The following is a 23,642-nucleotide window of genomic DNA, read 5'->3' as shown; positions in this document are numbered from 1 at the left end:
CATAAGACAAAAGTCTTATGTGCCCAATTCTTTACTCAACCTTCAGAGACTTAGTAAGAACAGCACCTCCATGAAGCCACCAGATTTCCTCACAGTTCAAGCTCTCTGCAACGTGAACACTCTTCTATTCACCAATGTTAAGAATCAAAATGGACTAGACTTACAGGTTCCCTTCTCATAAGTCTCAGTAAATGTCTAAGTCAGATCCTTACCCTTTGTGGAAAGCCCTACACCCACAGATTATAAACACAAAAAGCCCACCTACACACTTGGCTTAACCCAACTAATATTATTAGAGAGGGTCTCCTCCCTATTAACACAGCAAACCTAAGAATCTACCTTGTTTCAAAAAGTGGACTTGGCAACTCAAAGTATTCTAGACTGTTTCAGCCACATAAAACTGAAGATCACCCTAGCCTGTGCTCTAGATGGATTCTTAAATATGCATCTTAATAAATGCTTCCTCGCTATGAGTGGGGTTCCGAGAATTAGGCAATAAATGTTCACTATGCACTCTGAGATCATTGCTTAAAAGGTTTTCTCTCTGCCAAGTATTATTAAAGGGATCAGGTTACATTGTGATAGGCAAAAGCTGTATTGCAGGACTCCCACAGATAGGAAAGACAGACCTTCTTATGAGGTTTTGGAAACTCTTCTAACAGGCCACACACCATAAACTGTTAATTTGATGCTCTCTACAAATACCATCCACAGGCACAAAAGTGGAAAAAAAATCTCTCATGCAGATTATTACTTTGAATAATTGCAAACCATTCAAGTATATGGAGACAAGTTCCTGAAACATATAGTTCAAGATCAGGTGCTCTTGTTTAGTGGTACCTTTGTTTCAAACTAATGTAGATACCAAAGAGATGACAGGAAAGCCAAGCAGGTTTGAAATTAAGAGACTTAAGTCTACTATTTTCAGTTTTGTTTTGTTTTTTTGTCAGCTGACTAAACCAACAAAAAGGACATAATTTTTAGATGTTTTTAAAATTAAAAATACTAAAGGTCATGACAACAAAACCCTAGCATCTAGTTATATTGCTATAGTCAGCAATTTAGAAAAATTAGCCTCAAAAGCTATTTTTATAAAAACATGAAGTGATATCACTAATATACTGTTTTTCTAGCATAACATTAGTGATATTAGCCAATAGCAAAAGAAAATTTAAATTTATAAAAATGTCAGAGTCATTGTGAATCTTTAAAAGTATATAGTTCCTATATGGAAGCTGAGCCAAACATATAGTTTCTATATGGAAGCAGAGCCAAGACCAAGGAACACAGGCCAGGCAGGAAATAAATGTCACTTGTAAAGAATACATGAACACTTTCAAAATAATTTTAAAGGTACTCTTGGGAAATTCAAACCATTCATCCTTTGTTTCCAAATATGAACTCACACACAGGAATGGAAGAGCATAAGCTCTGGAACCAGAGACCCATTTTTAAAATATGGTTCTATCCAATTTCAGCTGTGGTAACTAATCCTCAAGTTGCTTTTCTGTAAATTAGGGAGAACTACATCTCTGTCCTATCAGGGATCGGCCTCCCATGCCTGCCAGTTGTCTTCCAGGATTTAAGAAAAAGGATTAGATGAGATATAGGGGAGTAAATATTTGGTCTCAATGTTGGCTTATGTATATATAGAAGACATATTTGAAAATCTGTGAGACTTCCTTATTTGTCATGACATTAGATTATGGTAAAGACATAAAAAAAAGCATATGTTACCAAATTCAAATTCTGTACAAACAGGAACAGCATGGGCTGATGTATGAAATATTGCTTTAGGAAGGATGAAGAGCCTCTTGAAGGTAAGCAACTGGGAAGCACTCTAGACCAACAGATTAGTAAATAAGGCTACACACTTAGATTTGCAAGACACGCTATCAGTATTTGGACTAAATACACATTCTTGGTTATAAACAGAGTGAAGCCCCTTTTTCTTAGTTCATTTGAGCTGTTATAATAAAATACCTTAGATCAGCTAATTTATTAATAGAAATTTGTTTTTCACAGTTCTGAGGCAGGGTAGTCCAAAGATCAAGGCCACGTGGTAGAAGGGGGCAAAAAAGCTCTTTCAGGCCTGAGTATTAACCCCATTCACAAAGGCAGAGCCCTCATGACCTAATCGCTTCCCAAAGGCCCAACTCTTAATACACTACCTTGTAGGTTAGTTTTCAATACATTAATTGGGGACGGGGTAGGGGGTGGGGTGGACATACACATACACTTAGACCATACCATCCCTACATTTACTGACAAAATTTTTAGATTTCTTCATTTGAGTTCCTAATGGATAACCATATTATCAAAGATATTTAAACTGCTAATAGCTCTGAAAGTATCCATTAGCTTTAACCTATTATATATTAGCTTTTTCTGGTTGTTACTTCTGAAATTAGAAAGCATAATTCTCCAAATCATAGAAGTGATTTTGTTATATTTTTATGATTTCATTGAATCTTGAGTCTATTACAACAAGGATCAGCATTTTTTTTCTGTAAAACAAGGCAGACTGTACATATTTCAAACTTTCTAATCTATATGGTCTCTGTTGTAGCTTCTCAACTCTACCGCTATATTGCAAAAGCAGCCATAGATAGTAGGTAATCAAGTGAATATAGCTGTGTTACAGTAAGACTTTATTTTAGAAACTTTGAAATGTGAATTTCATGTAATTTTCTTGATTCATGAAATATTAATTCTTTGGATTAAAAAAACACTTCAAAAATTAAAATTCATTTTTTGCTTATAAGCCTTTCTAAAATCTGGTATAGACCAGATTTAGTCCATGGGCCAGAGCTGAATGACCCTGTATTATAAAAAATAATTACAAATAAATTTCCCTGGTCTTTACAGGCTAACTCAATATCTGAGACATCAAGACATACAGTGCTTATGACATTCTTTATTCAATTCACATAGAAAAGCATGCAGTACTAATGTAAAACAATAAGGTATTAATGTAAAATGTTCAGTGCACATTAGATAAACAAGTCATTAGCATACAAACCCATTTTTAAAGACGTTTATAGGCATACCAAACATGTTCAGAATAATATACTTTTTCAGAGCCTAAATTAAAACTTGTGCTTAGCTCTTACCTATCCTTACCCCCTCAACTCTTCATTTAGAAAAGTTGTCCTACATACTAGCCAACCGAAACTTCTTTTTTAAAAGAAGTTTAAAGAAATATTTTTTTAAGAAAATAGAGCAAGCAAAAATGCTGCCATGCATTTCCACAAAGAACAGTAACATGCAAAGAAGAACATTATCACTATGAAAATCCCTCCCCTATGATATAAGTGGATCAAGGAACTTGGTAAAGAGTGCTTCTGTACCTATACATCTGGAACAATGAAGCTGTGATGTTGAAGCTTCTTCAAACTCAACCATGCCTTCCTTCCAAATTATGCTCAATTTCTGATTTTATATAGACACAAAAAAGATGAGCATATATTAAACTACTGACATAGAATGAATACTTTCATAGAGAAAATATATTCTTTCACACTAGCAGAACATTTTCACAAAAACTGGACAAAGCACAATTGTAAAAAATGCAAACATATATGTAAAATTTAACAAAAAGTAAAAGAACATTGGACTGAAGTCAGAGTGCTATTTCTTCATTAAGGCCTTGCATAAAAGATAGGCCATCACAAAACATAAATAAAGAGGAACACACAAATAACCTACACCCTAGAAAAAGCTTTAAAGAAACTCTTATGAGCTAAATACTAAAAGTTTTACTTAAGAATAGAGTATTGAAGACAACTGAGCCTCATTAATAAGATACTGTATCTAACAGTTAAATAAAATTCAAGGAAACAAAACCCACCCAACCCAGATACACATAATATTCACTAAAAAGAAAACAATCAAACAAAAACTTTCTCACTACTTTCTCAGGTCCAAAAGATATCTAAATAAAAATAAAAAGACCAAAGTCTTTTTCAAAATGAAACAAGTACAGTGGATACAGGTTAAGTTACCATTCTGACCTGGCATCTGATTAAAGATCATCAATTCAAAACCGTCTAGGACTTTTATAAAGGGAAAAAAGTAACTTTAAAAAATTTTTATGTTCCTTTCAGGATAAAACCACAAATAACACCTCCCTAATCAGTCAACTTTTGGTTGCTTTTGATGGACTGGCATTGGAAAGGCTGCTCTGGATTTTTCTTTTTGTTGACTGATTCACATTTTTATTCCTCTTTTCAGGCACAAAGGAAGTAGACCAAGGAGACTGAAGGTGGTTATGAAGACTGTGCATTTCTGAAGATGTCTTAAATAATGATGACCCAAACCTTTGATCTTCAAATAGTCGATGTGAACTACTTAACAAAACACCCTGGGAAAATTCTGTCTGAAACAAACAGCTTGGGGGTTTGATATCATTAGTTCCTGGATTAGAAGTAGAATGGAGTGAAAAATCTTCATTCATTTCTTGGTCTGATGGAGAGAGGAGAAAAAAGGAAGTAGGTTTCCATTCATTTCCATTTTCTAACTGATCAGTAGTTAGAGAACTTTTGGAAAGGTTTAGCTTAGTTCTTTCTTCCAGCTTTTCAGATTCTTCAAGAAATTCACTGCCTTGAGAAGACTTTGACAACCCATCCAAATCCACGGACTTAAAACCATTATTACAAGGGCTCTTGCTATTGTCTGACTCTGACATCATTGAGTCCAACTCAGAGATTTTGTCAAGGTAAGCAGCATCCATTGATGCTTCGCTGGATGTTCTTGTCCGGTTCATTTCAAAAGAGCGAATACAATTCAGCCTCTTGGATAAACATGAGCCTGACTTCTCACTCAATTTTAAAGATATTTCTCCGACAGAATTTGCTATTGTGTTCTCCTCTAAATTTTCAAAATCCAAGCTTTGGGCATAGCTTGTGGAGCAACAATCCCAAAATCCTGTCTTTGGGGAAGTAAAACATTCTGATTTTTTTTCATTTTCATTTCTACTTGTATCATCTTCTGAAGAATCTTTATTACAAACATTTTGAGAATCACAAAAATCATCAAACACCAATTTTCTGAGATGGTTTGAGTGCTTTTTAGAACTTCCTGCTTTGACCACAGAGCTTTCTCTATTTTCTGGTGTATTTAGTTGAAGGCAACTAAGGGACAAAGGAGTACAAGGGGCTGGAAGATCATAAAGCTCTTCATCTTTAAAGGGTACACAGTCATTTGGTTTATTACTCCACTCTCCTTCCAAATAAGTATCCATACTTGTATCTGTCACATCTAACATTATTTCTACTTGTTTTTGGTACATATCTTTGTTCTTAGGACAGTTTGATTCTGTTTTGCTAGTGTTTTCCTGTCGGGCAGAACTGGTGTCAGAGATTCGGCCACTGGAGGGCTTTGCCAGGTGGACAGTAATGGAGGCAGATGAGCCAGGTTGCTTTCTGGCACTATCACCTTGATTCTTCGATGCCACATCCTCCTCACTACTTTTGCTCCCATTGCCATCTGCAGAAAGTGCTCTCTGGCAAATGGAATCCATAGTTTCCTTCTCTTCACTTGAATTTTTTAGTTGTGCAACTTGAGATTCTAGTTCCTCTATATACTTGTCACTCCGTTCCAGGGCTTTCTTGAGGCGATTGGTTTCACGTTCATACTGTTCTACTTTGGACTGCAGAGCAGCAACTGTAAACCTTCCAAACCTAGAAGGAATGGAAGGATAATTAATCTCATAGTTTAAGCTGTTTTCTTTTCAAAATTTAAAAGTGCAAATTGTCCCAGCACATTCTAATTTCACATAACAATGACATTTCAAGCCACTTAGTGAATAGAACAAAGCTAAACCAGATATTATATCTTCAAAAATCGTTTCCCCACCTATGTACTAATAACCATATGATTATAGCAAAGATCTAAAAGGACACTGTAGTGGTAGAATCAGACTACTGGTAAGCAAGAGGCAGAAACTCACTGATGATTTCCTTTCCAAGAACTAGTTCTATCAATTCAGTTCATATATGCATGAGGAGTTATCCCCTAAAACAATGGCAAAGATTTATGATAACATTTGAACAGTGGTCCACATCTTGAAATATTTACATTCAATCATTTTCCTATTGTAGAGCAGTGTTTTACAATACATTTCTTATACAATGTCACCTTGTCAAACATAAAACACCAATTTGAAATTCAGAAACTCAGAAGTCTGAGGAGGGGTGGTTTTAAATACTTATTTGGATCCTTTCAATTACAGCCATCTTCTGTATGAAGATTTTCTGTGGCCTTTCTGAGCAGTAGGCTTTAATTCATTTCAGCTTTACTTATTTTTGGCATTTTACAATTTAGGATATCAATCTCATTTCTTCCAACTCTGAAATACAAAGTCAGTCCTTATGGCTCCAAAATAGTATGCATAAAAACATTTTTACATTTTCTGAACAGGAACATTGTGGACAAGGACTAGAAAGAACATATCAAAAATTTACTCTTTTTACCTGGTATTTTTTCCCATTGTTCTGTCAAGAACGGGTACTGAGTTCAGCTCAGAAAATAACTTTTGAGCACCTACTATAGATTAAGAGGTATATTTAAGGCGGACACACACATGAATGAAACTATTCCAACTCCAAGGAAGAGAAAATATCCAGCTTAAATTCTATCTGACCACTAAGGAAAATTCTATCTTTCAGGAAACTGCAAGAAATGAGTAAAAAAACATAAGCCCATAAAAAGTATTTTTCCTCTACCAAGATTCTTGTCAAGAGCTTCAATCAACTTTTTGATGACATATATTGATCCACCGCTAAGAATTCAGAGATGACCTGTTTGCCGGAAGATATTTGAAAAGGTAACTTCTAAATTTTGTTTTTATCTTTGGGTTTATCTTTGTATCCCCCCGCCATTGTAAAAATAATTACAATTAAGAAAATTTATTAAGTATTAAAAAAAAAACTATAAAGGAACTGCACCTCCTAAAATCAACCACATATTTTAGACAGTCCATCACCATCTATAACCCCTGGCCCAATTTACTCCCAGTTTAGCAACAACATGATCCTTGCTCTCTTGTTACTAAGGGAAAAAAGCAGAGGCAAAAGTAAATATAGAATCATAAAATCTCAGGATTAGAAAGGGCTTTAAAAGACATGATTGCTTAATATTGATCTATTCACTACAATTAACTGTGAACTCCCAGGGAGAGTGTACTCCCTTCAACTTTTAAAACACAAAGCAAAACCATGGGCATAACTAAAACAAAAACAACTACTAAAACAAGTCTCTCCATCTTAAAAGACAAAGTTTACTACTATGAGTATCTGTTTAAGTAAATGACAGTTTTTCCTCTTTGTTTAAAATGTGTTAGCCTATAAATGTACTTGACAGGTGTAGTTTTGTGAGAGAAGTATTAAAAAGTGGACAAAGATTAAGTGTATTTCACAAAAATGTTTGTCAGTTATTGACTTTTTCTGGCATAATCAAATATCCTACATGTTTTAAAATGGAAAAACCATGTAGCATGTTTATTTAATGCAAACAGCAAAAGTGACAGCCTTACATTTGCTTACCAATATCAAATTGGTTCTTTTTTTTTTTCAAAGTGCAGTGTTTTAATAAAGGTATCCTCATATGAAAAAAAAGAAAGAAATCAAATGATTTAAAATTAAATCATGCTACTAGATAGTAAGTCAGATGTTACCAAAAGATATAGCTGGGAACTCACAGACCTACATAAGGAATGACAAATGACAAATAAGAATATTTTTCAATAGCAATGTCTTGTTCCAGGTTTTAGCTTGGAATGTCAAACGTATTAAGACACTATTTTCCCCTACATTGTTTCTTTTCTTCTCTCTCTCTCTTTTTTTCCCCCTATGGTGTTGGGAATAAAACTCAGGACCTTGAGCATGCTAGGCAGGTGCTCCATTACTGATCCACATCGCCAGCCTTATTTGTGTTTTTAAGACATAACAAAGAATTCTGAGTTTGAAATTATTGATATCCCTAACCAAATTTTTTTGTTACTTCAGACAGAAAGCTAAAGTGCTATGAGAACTAACAACAAAGGCCAGCAACAGAATGAACTCAAGAGGGACAAGCAAGTAGGAGTCATTGATGAAGTTAGAAATGTTTTTTCAAAGCTCATTGACCCTGATTCTCCGAAGCTCCACTTCAACACTTTACAAGTCTATAATACTTAGTGATCAGATCTTTTTACCATGCTAATAAGAGACCCAGGCTGGTAGTCAAACTGACAGAAATATGTAATGAAAGCAATGGAATCAATCAATTAATTAATCAGTCTATGTAATTTATCTGTTTTCTAGCTCCGTAAGAGTAGAAGTTTTAAGACAGCAGGGAGTTTGACTGTCTTACATTCACTGTTAGATCCCTAGAATAATTCTAGTTACACAGCTGTCCCTTATTAAATACTTCTTCAATAAATGTTGTTCTCTTACTTTCACATACATGAGTGCCTTACATGAAGATGGTCAACACCAAAGAATAAGTAAGCCTAAATAAAGGTCCTTGGTCCTCTTTTACATAAGCATTATGAGAGTCACTATATTACTAAACCACATGTGCTTCAGACATTTGACTGTTTACTTTCTTTTATTATTGACACCAAGGAAATCACCCCAGACTAACATATACACAGTATCTGCTTTTTAATTGTAGGCTTAACATTCTATAAAGGTCCATCCAAAAAACTTCTGTTTTTACCTTAATAAAAGAATACCAGATGAGACTATTTTTAAAATATATTTATTTATTTTTTTATGTGGTGCTGAGAATCAAACCTAGTGCCTTGCAAATGCTAGGCAAGCATTCTACCACTGATCCAGAACTCCAGCCCCTCTCACAGACTTTGTTTTTTTGACAGTGCTGGGGATTGAACCCAAGGCCTTGTGCATGCGAGGCAAGCAATCTACCAACTGAGCTACATCCTCAGTCCCCAGATGAGACAGACTTTTGACAATACCTGTATTAAATGTGACAAAGGGAAACTTATCACATAGAAATAACATTTAGGGATACATACATGATGTTGTACCTCCATAGAATAAAACAGTTAGGACAAAAGCTTATCTTTGGAGCCAGGCATGGTCACTCACCTGTAATCCCAGAGGCTCAGGAGGCTGAGGCAGGAGGATCAAGAGTACAAAGCCAGCCTCAGCAACGGTGAGGCACTAAGCAACTCAGTGAGACCCTGTCTCTAAATAAAATAAAAAAATAGGGCTGGGGAATGTGGCTCAGTGGTTGAGTACCCCTGAATTCAATGCCCAGTACCTCCTCTTTCCAAAAAAGATTATCTTTGAGTTTTAAAAAATACTCATTTATTCATGTTAATTCCAGATATTTCTAGAGTACATAATATTAAATGAAACAATGCCAAAGGAAGCCAGAGGGATGGTGCTGGGGATCAAACCCAGGGCCTTGTGCATACAAGGCAAGCATTCTACCAACTGAGCTACAACCCCAACCCAGACAGAGGGATTTCTAAGACCATTTACCATAATTCCTTTTCCTGAGCAAGTTTCAAAATGGGGTATTTTTATAAACATTTCATTAGAGATCCAAAGGCTTTGATTTTCAAAGTAGCATGACGGCCAAAGACTTCATTATGCCACAGAAACACTGTAGAGCAGTTTGGGGAAAGCAACTGATACTGGAAGCATATTCTGCTAGAATCTACAAGTATCAAGGATTTTTTCAGCTAGCAATGTTAACGGAGGCATACATTCTGGATGAGAAACAAAGGATGAGAGTTTGTCCTTGTCCAAACAACTACAGAGGCACAAGATTGTTCCTTCCCTGCTAGAAGTAAAAGAAATGACAAGTCCTACTTATTTGAACTTTGAAACACTGTAACTACAGTAAGAGCATCTCTAAAAAAATATGCTTAAGACCACATTTTTTAATAGCTCATTACATAGAGGAATAAGATATGATTAAGAGGGGTTAGGGGCTGGGGATATGGCTCAAGCAGTAGCGCGCTCGCCTGGCATGCGCGCGGCCCGGGTTCGATCCTCAGCACCACATACAAACAAAGATGTTGTGTCCGCCGAAAACTAAAAAAAAAAAAAAAAATATTAAAAAAATTCTCTCTCTCTCTCACTCTCTCTTAAAAAAAAAAAAGAGGGGTTAAAACAAATGAAATAAAAGAGTAAATGTCAGAACTGAGCAATTTATCTGCTTTTTGACTCCCCCATTTGAACTGAAGCTCCAGGAGTGCAGGAAGTTTGATTATTATATTCATTGCTAGATACCTAGAATAATTCCAAGTATAGAGCAGTCCTTTGTAAATGTCTTGAATAAATATCATTCTCATACTTTAAAGATAGAATGCTGCTATTAACTAGTTGTGAAAGTGTTGCCTCTCTGATTCTTAACCCCAGCAAATTCATTAATCCCAGTGACTGCCCAAACTACCAAACTTCAGAAAGTAAATGGTAGCATAATATTCAAATAGTTCTGCACCTTGCTCTTTTCATGAAATTAGTATATCACGGTCATTTTCCGTATTAGTTCAAAAAGAACCCTAAAGAGTTTATTCATTTATTATTACTTATTACTATTTTAATTGGTCCATTATACTTACACATAATCACAGGATTCACTCTGATATATTCATATGTTAACAATGCATAATTTGATCTGTTTCATTCTCCAAATCCCCTTCTCTCTGCCCTCCTCCCTAGGAATCCTTCTAGACTACTGGTTTCTCTTCTATTTTCATGTCATTTTCTTTCATTCTTTTTTTACTTCCACACATGAGAGAGAGAGAGGGAAAAAAAGTACAATTCTTGACTTTCTGAGTCTGGCTAATCTCAATAATATGCAATGGAGTTCCAGTCAGCTCTAAACAAGAACAAAATTAGGTCATTTGCAAAAAGACCTTCTTGAGGAACAAGAGGAACACAGGAGAAGTGAACCCCCTTATTCAATTTCATATCTTTTCCTTACTTGTTAGCTGAGGTAATAGTAAAGCAAAGTAAAATCAATCTTTGGATCTGAAACAGCTTTTGTGATATGATCTACCTGACAGGTTTTCAGTGCTTATGCCCTTGTTTAAAATGGTTATAAAATGCACAGATTTTATTCACCCTGGTTCAGTTAATAATACCAGTCACCAAACAACATGGGTCAATTTTTAGTTGTTACATTATATTAACTGTGAGTATTATATTAGGTAAAATCTTCACTTCTGAATTTTCAGTTCATAAAAGAGTTCAGAAATAACAGATGTGGATCATGGTCAGTAACCAATCAAAGTCTAATAACAGTTTTGGTTACTGGCATCTACTATGCAGTTAACAGCAAATAATATAGTTGTGCTACTTCTTTGTCTTCTACTGAAAACCCATATGACATTAAAAATAGACAAGCAAAAGACAGAATTGGCCAACAAGATGAAAGTGTAGCAGAGAAAAAAAAGTGTTAAAGCTGGAAGTGAAATTAGAATTGAACATAAATGTAGTTATGAAGAAACTGCTCATGGTTGGAATGTTATGACAATGATAGCCCATTGTCTCCTTAACCCATTCAAGAGATTCTAGACATGCCAGAGAAACTTAAAAGAGGCAAACTTACTGACAGAGATGAGGAAAATAGTTGTGGTAAAAGGATAAAGATGTCTAGAGGAAATGCAGACAGACAAAAACCAAAAAAAAAAAAAAAATCACATTAAGCTTGAAGAGATATTTTACTACATTGAGAGCAGAGAGGATAAAATGTTGGAAGTTGAGGGCTGGGGTTGTGGCTCAGTGGCAGAGCGCTTGCCTCGCACATGTGAATCACTGGGTTCGATCCTCAGCACCACATAAAAATAAATAAACAAAATAAAGATGTTGTATTCATCTATAACTAAAAAATATTTTTTAAAAATGTTGGAAGTTAGTGCAAATGTAGGAGTGAAAATTCATCAAAGAATCCAAAAAAATGCCATCATAAGTTATATATGATGACAAGGCAGATCCTACTGAAATATTCTCTGTAAGTTTTATACAAAGAAATAACATTTTAATTCTCAATGTTACAAATTGTACTACATAAATATTAGTGCCCTACATACTAATTTTACTGTATTTTCATGTCCATATACATTTATAATTGACAGTAAGAGCTAAAAGTTTGACAGATACTATTAAAGACCATCAAACAATTGTAATTTTACCCATTAAGATCTCTTTGCATGGTTTTAGCCTGCATTAATCATTTTGCATTAACCATGCAAAGTAACAATTACTTATATTATAACAATTGTTAATATGAATGAAAACCAATTACATTTATGTGAGCCTCAAAATTTTTTTCTTTAAAGAGTTACCAAATTACTCTAAGAAAGACCCATACATAGAGTAGATGTTATAGTACAGTTGCCTGTCTTCATAACTATAATTGTGTATCTTTTTATCATCTGACTTTCAGAGTAAGTCAATCAAGTGTCTTATTTTAAACATACAGAGAAGTAAAATTTCAGAGAAAGGAGCTTTCCATTGTTCCTTTCCCTTTCCTAAGTTATCCTCTGGAAACACAATCTCCCAATTAAGGAGATTCAATGAGTTCACAAACTCCTCTTTTTGATTATAAATAACTTGGGTGAGTAGCCTATGCCATGAGCTCATTAAGAAATGATTGGAGTGGAAACAAAATGAGAAGTTCTGGTACTAGTCTCTGCCTTGTGCGTATGTGCATAGAGTGGGGGTAAGTAGGCACATTTTATGTAAAGGGAGAACTAGGATTGTATGAAACCCAAAACCATATTTGGTGGTCGGAGAGAGAGCTCAAATGCCCTGGCATCCTTTTTATCTCATCTGCTTCGTATGAGTTGTTTGCACATTACCCATATCTATTTCATGCTAGTATATGTGTTGGCATGGCTGGGGAGAAGCACTATCTTTTAAACTACTAGTGAAGCTCTGGGAAGTATCCCATGTATTTTGATCTGCTGCTGAGTTTTATGACTAGACAATAATTCCTCAAGAGTTTTCTCTTATAAAAATTAAGCATTCAGTTACAAAAATATTACATTCCTAGAGAATTTATTGATCATATGTTGGTTCCACAAAAATGTTACATAATGAGGCATACTGAGAGAAAACAGAAAAACATATTTCCCTCCTGGAAATTCAAGACAGAAAATTTCTGTTCCTTGGCCCATCATTCAAAAAAACAAATGAAGGGCTGTGGCTGTGGCTCAGTGCTTGCCCCATCTGTATGAGGTACTGAGTTCAATCCTTAGCACCACATATAAATAAATGAATAAAATAAAGGTCCATCAACAACTAAAAGATATATTTAATAAAAAAGTGAAATTTTAGCTGGAATTTACCAAGAATAATTATAACAAATCTTTAACAGTAATATAAAGACTACTATTGACAATGATATTGACACTAAGAATAGCAGCAGCTACAATTTATTGTATATATACTTGGGGTCAAATACATTGCTATAATCTTAATGCTTATTATCCCATTTAATCAACATGTCAACTTTATAAAGCAAAACCCATTATTATTTTAAATATAAGAAATGAGAAGCTTACAAAGGTTAAAGCTCTTGTTCAAAGTTATATAATAGGTCAAGTAGCAGGAATCCAAGTCTCTTACTCTAAATGCCACCTCCAAAACCATGTGACCTTGAGATCCCTTTTTAAGTAAAATCAGCACCTATTTACATCTGGTTTAACTTTGTTATCACTCCGTATCAACAAATAAGAAAACTGTAGGAATACATACAGATAGGTGTGTATGAGATCAATAAACATCTATCTACTATTTATGTTCTAGGCACAAACTCAAGAATATTTTGAAACTTTCACAGATCATTTATTAAAGTGGCCTTTCAGGAAAGTATAGCATTGACAGATCTCCCTGGTACATACCAACCCATATATTTTAACCAGAGATATGAAGACAATGAAACAAAACCATGAACTAAAAACAATGTACTTAAATATGCTAAGTATAAGAACCTGCCTGCCTATCTCAGGGCTATGGTTATAGCTCAGTGGTAAAGTACTCGCCGATTATAGCTCAGTGGTAAAGTACTCGCCTTGCATTTGGAAAGCACTGGGTTCGATCCTCAGCACCACATAAAAATAAAATAAAGGTATTGTGTCAATCTACAACTATTTTTTTTTAAAAAAGAACCTGCCTATCTCATAAATAATCAGTATGTATCATTAACTATAAGAAAAAGATACTTCTCATATGAAATGCACAAAATCATAAATAAAAATTGCAAGGCCTAAACACATCATAGGTTACTTGTCTCAGGATCTAATTTGGGAGAATAAAAAAGCACAAGCTATGTTATATTGCATGTTGGTTTTATCACAAAAAAAAGAAAGCATTTCAATATTTATAAGAATAACAAAATGCAATTTCTTCCTTAAAGACAAAGCTGACATAAACAAGGAAAACAGAGTCAGGCCCTTGAAGTAGTTCTTCCCTCCACCCTCCAAAAGTCCTGTTTAAAAAGCAAGGTAGAGTCTGTTTTCAAGTTTTCAAATGGAAAGCAGCATTTAAAAATAACAGGTCATATCAATAATACAATTTTAAATGAAAATCTTTTGTTTATTTTATTAAGCCAACCATGCATTTGTAGTTAAGGATTTGGTGTTGAAACTAGCAATCCTTAAAATAAACGATCTGAATGGTGGGTGGCAAATGTGAACTGAAAAGGAACAGACTAGTCCCATTTGTGCTAAGTCTTTAATAAGGACTGACCTGCACACAAAGGACTTAAGAAAGAGAACTAAACTGTTGTTTCATGCTAACTACTCCTCTTCCCTGCTTCTGGGTTGACTGAGACTTGGTCTCTGTCTCTTTGGAAACTGTAACTGGTTAGTCTCTATTTCCAAGGCTTCTTTCTTTTCTTCTCTCTGCCCAGCACACTGGAGAAAGCTGCCAAAAATAGGATGCCTAAATCTAAGTACTATTTTCTTCACACTGCCTGTGAGATAGACTACTATTCATTCTGTTTGGTAAATATATTTCATTTCTATTCCATGCAGATATATCCTAATTTTCTGTCTCTCCTCCAAAAAAAGATTAGCCTTGAAGTCTGTATGACATCAATGGTATCCTAATCTTTCAACAGGACAGAATATTAAAATATTCTATTTATTATTCTTTTACATCACTACCAGGAGTAAAGAACATATCTTTTCCCAAAATATAATAACAAAAAATCTCAATAGTGTAAAAGAGTTTGACTATTATTGAGTAACAAAATCACACACAAAAATCCTCTGGACTGTTTGTTTATGCATTTTCCACTATCTAAATATACACATTCTATCTCATATGATGAGCAATCTGAAATAAAATAAAACAAGAAAATTGTGATGCAGCTTTCCTGTAATTATTACTCAGGTGAGTTATAGAGGACTAATGTGTGCTGAGGGAGACTATAAGGAAGGAAAACAAAAGAAACAGAAGTCATCTCTATTCTCAAACAGTTCAAAATCTGACAATCATATGCTTCATTATTGGCATGCATTGTAGGTTCCTAAAATATTTTATCAATACAATAAAGACAAGTTGACAGAAAACTGTAGTAACTGTCTATCCCCAATTAGCTGAAAATCCAGAGAAGGGCCCCTCAGGTGGCTGGGGGGCCTGAGCCCAACTGGCTGTCACAGTCTGGCCCCAGGGTATCATCAGATTCATGGACAATCTACAAGTTCCCCTTCCGGGAAAACCAAAGGGCATAGCTAAATCAGTCATCAGATCAGGCTGGGGTCAAATACCAGAAATCATCGTATTTGTCAAAGTAAAATTATGAGAAACAAAAAAAGGCCAGATAGGTCAAGAAGGGGCAATAGCCAAAGTCAGACCAGCAGTGCTGATGACAGAGAAGGCTGGAGAGGCACTGGCATGTCTTGAGAAACAGTTTAGAGAGAACAGACCTGTGAACTAGAACTAGGCCACAGTTTAGAGTCAGCATAGAGATAGGTAGGCCAGAAAAATCTGGTAAAGGAAAGAGACTCACACAAGACCAGAGCTGTGAGAGCTCTTAAATTGCCTCCTCTGTTCCCTTTTCTACTTCACAATCTCTGGTACAATTTAGAGAGAAAAACTTCAGGAAATTTCTTGTCTTCTTTATTTGGAGAAAATGCTAGGAATCTCTGATTTTTTCCCCTCTTAAAACTTTTTTATTTTAAGCTTCAAGGAAACTCAAAATCTTAACCTGATTAGTTCCCTGAAAGTGCTAATACAGACCATTAGAGTATAAGGGTTCCTTCCTTCTGCCAGGCCCCAGAGAAGGAATACACACATATAGTATATATATACACACATGTATTTTGTGTAAAAAGAAACATATGTGCATTTTAAAAAATATGCCTCAGTGGCAGTGAGCTGGCAGATTACCTCGGCATGACAGTCATAAAACTGATCAGTATACAACATAAATGTTATAACAAAGGTTATGAGAATAATCAGAAGAATAAAGTGTTCCCTCTGGAAAAATCAGAGAGGGTCTCACAGATAAATGACAACTGGGCTAGATTTTAAAGGATGTTTATGAATGAAACAGGAAGAATGAAAAAAGAAAGGCACTGGAGAACACCAAAGAAAGCAAGGGAAAGGCAAGAACAAAGACAGAAAAGTACAGCATGACATGGGAATGTAGGCCCAGTAGAAATTCATCATGGCCAGAGCAGAGAACAGAAGGGGAAAGCTAAAGAGTCAAGAAGGTTAAGCTGAAAGTGATTTAGTTAAGAGCCTTGTTTACTATACTAAGAAATTGGGCTTTAATATGCAGTCAAAGGAAGGAATCACCAAAGGTTATTTAATAGATGAGGGAGATGACGAGATTCATATTATAGAATTCAGGCAACAATAAACTACATGCTCAAGGCTTACCATGAAAAAGAAGGGTAAGCAGTCAGAGGTTATTAAGAAACGCTAAGCATGAAATAATGTAAATCTAAATTAGTGAGAATAAGAAGAAATGGATGACAAACGCTTTAAAAGAAGTACATTACAAAGAACAAACGAAACAACCAGCTGTGGGTGAGGGAAAATGGTGGAAAAACATAAGACTGAAGTTTTTATTTCTGGGGCTTGGCAGAAGGAAGGAGTCCTTATACTCTTTACTAGATGAGTAGTAAAGTCAATAAGCAGGAAAAATAAGCAAGAAACAAATATTAAGCAAGATAATAAATAATCAATAAGCAAAAAGTAAATAATATTTTTGGGGGGAATAATGGACACAATTATTTAGAGACAGACAGACAGATAGACAGACACACACACACACACACACACACACAATTACCCCCTCCTACCTCCATCTCCTTTATTTTATAGATTTTCTTATATAGTATTTCCTCTCAAGAATATACTGTCCACATTTAACATAAAGAAAATTATGGCTCTAAGAGGATAAGTAGTATATCCAAAGTCAAATGGCCCCCTTTCACAGAACTTAGATAAGAAAAGTTGAAATACTTTTCCCCCAAATGACAGAGATAGTAGGTAGACAGAGCAATGTTCAATCCTAAGGTGTCTGGCTCCAGAGTCAGTGTTCAAAATTAACACAATCTACTTATTAACCACACCATGATTTTATTATTTTGGCATAATAATAAGACAAGTAAGTAGAAATCCTGAAGGATAGGCTGTTTTCAATTGAATGATTAGGAAAGGTTTCTCTCAACCTGGTAACTAAAGATCTAGAAGCAGAACATGCTAAAAAAAAGTGTTCTTCCTCTGTTTAGTCCAGTATGTTTTAGACACAGAAGAAGGCCAGTAGAGCTGGACAGAGATAAGCCAGGTGGATGAGAATGAGATGAAAAAGAAAAGGCAGATATAGATTAGCTTGTCAACAGTCTAGATTTCATTTTTAGGAAAATGAGCAATTTTATGCAAGAAGTTTAAATAACTTGATTTAAATTTTCCTAAAATATGGTGAAAAAATGAATTGGGTAGAGCTAAGACAGAGTGGAAGCAGCAAAATTTGAATCCAGGCAGTCTATTTCTAAAGCTAAGCTATTTACCACTATGCTTTGTGATGAATTTAAGGCACAGGATATCTGGTGACAGTACAAAATAGAAACATGTATCTGTAGTTCAGAAGAGAAGGTACAGCCAAAGATTTAGTTTTATTTTACAATTCTGATATACAGATATACAGGTAGGTGAGCACTAAGGCCATGAGAATAGCTGAGATAGTTCAAGAAACAAATACAGCAAAAAGGGAAGAAAGCTCATGTCATAATCTATGAAGTCTAATCTTAAAAGAAATAGTACTACTGTCTCAAGAGTATCTAGAACCTTTATTATTCCTTAAAAGAAGTTAGCCCACTGAATAAGACTGGTTTAAAATGACAAACCTTGGGACTGCTATGTAGTAAAATGAGCTGGAAGCATGAAGACATTATCAAATCCAAAGATCTCACTAAAGACAAAATAACAGAATGCGTAGCATTCTTAAATATATATTAATAGAAAGAGAAGCCTTTAATCCAATTAAAGTAATTTTGATAAAAATGACCTGTAGAGTTTTGTACATGAAGCTTTACATACCACACTATTAAGGTGACTTAGCAGCTGAGGGCAAAAACAGCTCCTCTGCTAAAGACTCACACCTGGTGACATGGGCCAATCCCTGCCTGGAGTGGCTAGTGAAAATATAAATAAATAAACAAATGAATAAAAATGGCATAACTAATAGGGAAACCTGGGAAATAAGGTACAACATTTTCAAATGCTTTCTAAGTAAATTCCTTATACCTCTTTGACCTAAAAAAAAAAAAAAAAAATCACTAACAAATGCCTAACCCCATCAAGGACAGATATATCCATGTTTCCTGATTCAGTCTGCGGGGGGCAGTAACTGAAGTCTAGGGAATATAGGAATATGAGAAATTCAATACCAAACTGTTGTCCCTTCAGTTTCTTTTCATTATTGACATTTCCTACCATGAGAAGGTGTGATACTCTTTTGACATTCCCTACAATGTTTAGAGAAGACGATGGTGGATGTAGTGAGTCCTGCTAGCTGCCATGTTAAGTGGGGCGATGACGGTCACAATGGAGAGAGATGAAAATTACAGCATTTCTTCTCTGATAAATTCGAGGAGGAAGACTCTGTTTCCTGAGCAGTAACATGATGCATGTCTACTACTGAAGAGCTATAGAGACCACTTAGTACTCCTTTCAGGCAGAAGTTGTTTCCTCTCTTTCAGATTGCTTCCTCCTCACTGAAATCTCCATGCTTCAAAGCTAGTCTTAAGTCCTGCCTTTTTGATGAAAAAGGCATCCTATTTGCCATTTTCTTTTTTTTTTTTTTAATTGGTTGTTCACAACATTACAAAGCTCTTGACATATCATATTTCATACATTAGAATCAAGTGGGTTATGAACTCCCATTTTTGCCCCAAATACAGATTGCAGAATCACATCGGTTACACATCCACATTTTTACATAACGCCCTACTAGTAACTGTTATATTCTGCTACCTTTCCTATCCTCTACTATCCTCCCTCCCCTCCCCTCCCCTCCCATTTTCTCTCTCTACCCCATCTACTATAATTCATTTCTCTCCTTGTTTATTTTCCCATTCCCCTCACAACCTCTTATATGTAATTTTGTATAACAATGAGGGTCTCCCTCCATTTCCATGCAAGTTCCCTTTTCTCTCCCTTTCCCTCCTACCTCATGTCTCTGTTTAATGTTAATCTTTCTATTTGCCATTTTCTAAAGTCATATCACTGTCTTCTATTTGGCTTAGTATTTGTTTCATGGCTTTTTTTTTTTTTTTTTTTTTTTTGAGGGCAGGGATTGAACTCAGGGGCACTCTACCACTAAGCCTATTTTGTATTTCATTTAGAGACTGTCTGAGTTACATAGTGCCTCACTTTTGCTAAGGCTGGCTTTGAACTCTCAATCCTCCTGCCTCAGCCTCCCAAGCCACTGGGATTATAGGCTTGTGCCACCATGCCTGGCTTATTGCATGTAATTTTTTTATCTCTTGCTTTCATTATACTACAAGTTTCCTGGACCATATTTTGGTGGTTTTAATTTTTAATTATAAAAATTTTTAAACATTCACAGAAGTAGAGAGAACAGTATAATTAACCACCATATACTCATCTCCAACATTCAACCATGATCAAGATTTTTGCCTCATTACCCTTATACATACATCTTTTTTTCTTTTGCTAAAAGTATTCTATTGTACATTTTTTTTCAGTAGGCATTTCTAAAACAAAATATGGTGCCACAGACCGAATGTTTGTATCCCTCATCCAAATCCTATGTTATATTACATCCCTAAGATGATGGTATGTGGAGTTACGGCTTTTGCGGGGAAGAGCCATTGGGGGCCTTCAGGTCATAAGAATGAATTCCTGAAGAATGGGATTAGTGCCGTTGAAAGAGGCTCCAGGTATGTGAAAACAAAGCCAAAATATAGCCATCTATGAACCAGGTTGCTGGTCCTTATAATACCTCAATTCTGCCAGCACTTTGATCTTAGACTTCCAGGACGCTGAAAGTGTAAGAAATAAATTTCTATTGTTATGAGCCACACAGTGTGTGAGTATTTTGTTATAGCAGCCCAAATGGACTAAGATCAAAGTATATTTTCTTAAGTAGTCATGTTAACTAAACCAAATTAACACTTAATTCCTTGATACCATTCAATATCTGTTCCATAGTCAAATTTACCCAATTGCCTCAAAAATGTTTGACAATCAGTTTGTTATTAATCAGTATCCTAATAAGATGGGTTAAGATGTCTCTTCACACTTTTGGGGGGGAGGTACTAAGGATTGAATCCAGGAGCCCTTAACCATGAGATATATCCCCAGCCCCTTTTGAATTTTTATTTTGAGACAGTGTTTTGCTAAGTTGCTTAGGGCCTTACTAAATCAATGAGGTTGGCCCCAAGTCCCTACTGATTTAATGAAGAAATTTACTTATTTTTTCTATTGGATGTACCACATTGGATTGATCTGTATGTTTCTTCATTGTCTTAGGAGCTATATTTTTCTTTCACTTAGCTAATATGTACTAGGTCCAGCTCATGAGCCACAACTGTATAAAATGCAGTAGATACAACAATGAATACAATAACGATAGTCCTGTTTCAAACAGTTCAAGAAAGTAATAAAAACAAATGTTAATTACTATCAGTTGTGATATGTGCTAAGAAGGGAAAGTATATAACAATAAGAGAAATTATAGCAAGAGAACCTACTTTAGATGTCAGGAGGAGTATTTATTTTATATAGTTTAAAGCCCCTTGTACACTGTTAAGTAAAAATCAATAAGGAAAACAGTATTTCTGGGTTGTCTGGTGAGTTTTCTTCATATTATTAGCTTTGTAAACTAAAAGATATATCACCATCCCTTGAGTTTTGAACATCAGACCCTATTTTCTAAGAGTCTACATCTTCAGCCCTTTTCATTTTTTATTTTGAGACATGGTCTTGCTAAGTTGCTGAGACTGGCTTTGAACTTCTAATCCTCCTGCCTCAGTCTCCCAAGATTACAGGTATGTGCCACTGTATCTGGTCAGACAATCAATTTCTAAGAAAGAACAGATGGATGTTATTGAAACCTAGAGGCATATGCTCATTAGGCTATCTACTACACTTTCCTAATAGGGTTTTTAATTTAAAGTTGAAGAAGGAAAAATGCCCAGACACATTTTAAGATTTCATATAATGGAAGGAATAACACAGAAAAGACAGTAGCAGAGGAGTTAAATGACAATCCAGACCTTCATTTTAAAGGATTATAATACAGTTTTTTAAGATATTAAAAACAATACCATCTACTTAAGACCAATATACATGTTGAAGTCCCCCTTAATTTATACTAGATTTAAGTCTACCTATTTGGGAAATAGCATCATAGTTGTTTGAGTGTCTTGAAAAAAAAATACATTCTGCTATGGACTGTGGACTGAAGTGAATACTTCCAAAATTCATACATTGAAGTCCTAAACGCCAAAATGACTGTACTTGGGAACAGTTAAGATCAGTGTCCTTATAGGAAGATAAGAGACTAGAGTGTTTTCATTCTTCTATCCCTACTGTAGAGTATTTTTTATCCCTGTGTAGGGTATTTTTTTTTTAATGGAAGCCTAAGCTGACTAACATAACTTCCTAATTTTTTTCCCTCTCTCCAGTATCTAAGTCTTAAAGCTCTCTCTTCTGTAATGATTTGTAGAATACATCTGTTCAACTTGTAGGATACATTAGAGACTAAGACCATGTGTATAAAAAGTATTCCTTTATATCTAACCAAGCAGACAAGAGAAAAAATAAGGAGTTAAAGCATTTTCTAACCTGAGGGAATGAAATGGAAGAGTGATTTTTGTTTGCATTTTACTCTCAAATTCTTGAAATTTCATATTCTTTTCTGTAAAACTAGGAGCTCTCCTAAGGTGAACCATATCTGGATATTTTCAGCTGTGGTCAGCTTCTCTCTGAATCCCACTAGGGTTTGGTGATGCAAAGTAAACAAGGCTATAAATCAAATGCAATGCATTTAATACCTCAATGCATTTCAAATTGATCTGGAATAGGGGTCAGCTTAAATCATTTTTTGAGGGAAACTGTTCCTTCCCATGAAGGAAGTTAAAGATGGCAAATCTGAAAGTTATAGTGGATTCAGATGTGAGGCTGCTTATTTGAGAATGGAGGCAAGGTTGCCTCAGGTGAGATTCTTCAGTTATTTATCTGGTTGAAGACATGGATATTTAAAAACACATCCTTGTGGCTGGCATTACATCTGAAATCTGGTGGGCAAATTTTCAAGAAATAAAAGCTACAAACAAATAGCTTCTGTTCCATTCAGCATGCTGTGGGAAATGGCTAATGGACAAGCATTACTATGACTGGCAAGGCGAGCTGCCAATAAATGATAGGAGCAGAGATTCAAACCACTACATAGCAACAACACTTCCTACACTTACTTCACTAATTTGTCAAAGTAGGACATTATCTGAAGTGAAAAGAAAAATGGGATTGGCAAGCACAGGGAAAGGAATTATTTAAAAGTAAAAATCTCGCTTCTTTCTCTACTGGTTAGTGATCTCTGCTTTGCATAATTATGATTTACTTCAACTATTTTCTGTTACCACATTAGACTTTACTGAGGGTAACTTTTCCTCCTATGTAAATAAAAAGCAAAGAGTTATTTCTTGTAGGGTAAACGCCCATTGTTTCCTTATTCCTGTCTTGTCCTTTTCAGAAGAAATGAAGTTCAGTCTCACAATAGGCAGGGGGTGAGGGAAGTTAGAAGTATTGAGATTCCCCAGATTGGGCAGGGGAAATGGGGGGATGGGAGGAGGGATGGGAATAGGAAAGACAGTAGAATTTTCATATATGAATACACAACCAGTGTAACTTCACATCATGTATAACCCAACCACAAGAATGGGAAGTTATACTCCATGTATGTATGATATGTCAAAATATGTTCTACTGTCATGTATGATTAAAAAGAATGAATAAAACAACAACAACAAAATATATGAAGTTCAGTGGCTGGATGAGAAGAAAGGGCACAGTTATGAGAAGCTGCGTCAGAGAAGCTGCCAGACCTATCAGGCCTTATTGTTTTCTGATTTGCCATTTTTTTGTCCTAGAAAAGAACCACAAATACTCTCTGCTATCTTTCTACTCAATCTT

General features: G+C 35.2%; 1 protein-coding gene across 1 annotated transcript in view; it reads right to left on the bottom strand.

The window, feature by feature from the left end:
• Positions 1 to 1,003: 1,003 nt before the first annotated feature.
• OBI1 (ORC ubiquitin ligase 1) overlaps positions 1,004 to 23,642 on the bottom strand; it is a 50,332-nt gene continuing 27,693 nt past the window's right edge. The window contains exon 6 of the mRNA XM_081290092.1: positions 1,004 to 5,681. Within this exon, the coding sequence (XP_081146218.1) occupies positions 4,139 to 5,681 (1,543 nt within the window). The 3' untranslated portion in view covers positions 1,004 to 4,138. The remainder of the gene's footprint in view (positions 5,682 to 23,642) is intronic.

This window comes from Spermophilus citellus (genome assembly GCF_964194105.1).
Source record: "Spermophilus citellus genome assembly, chromosome: 1".
In the NCBI taxonomy this organism is placed as follows: Eukaryota; Metazoa; Chordata; class Mammalia; order Rodentia; family Sciuridae; genus Spermophilus; species Spermophilus citellus.
Note: the sequence above shows the minus strand (reverse complement) of the source record. Positions and strands in the feature narration are given on the sequence as shown.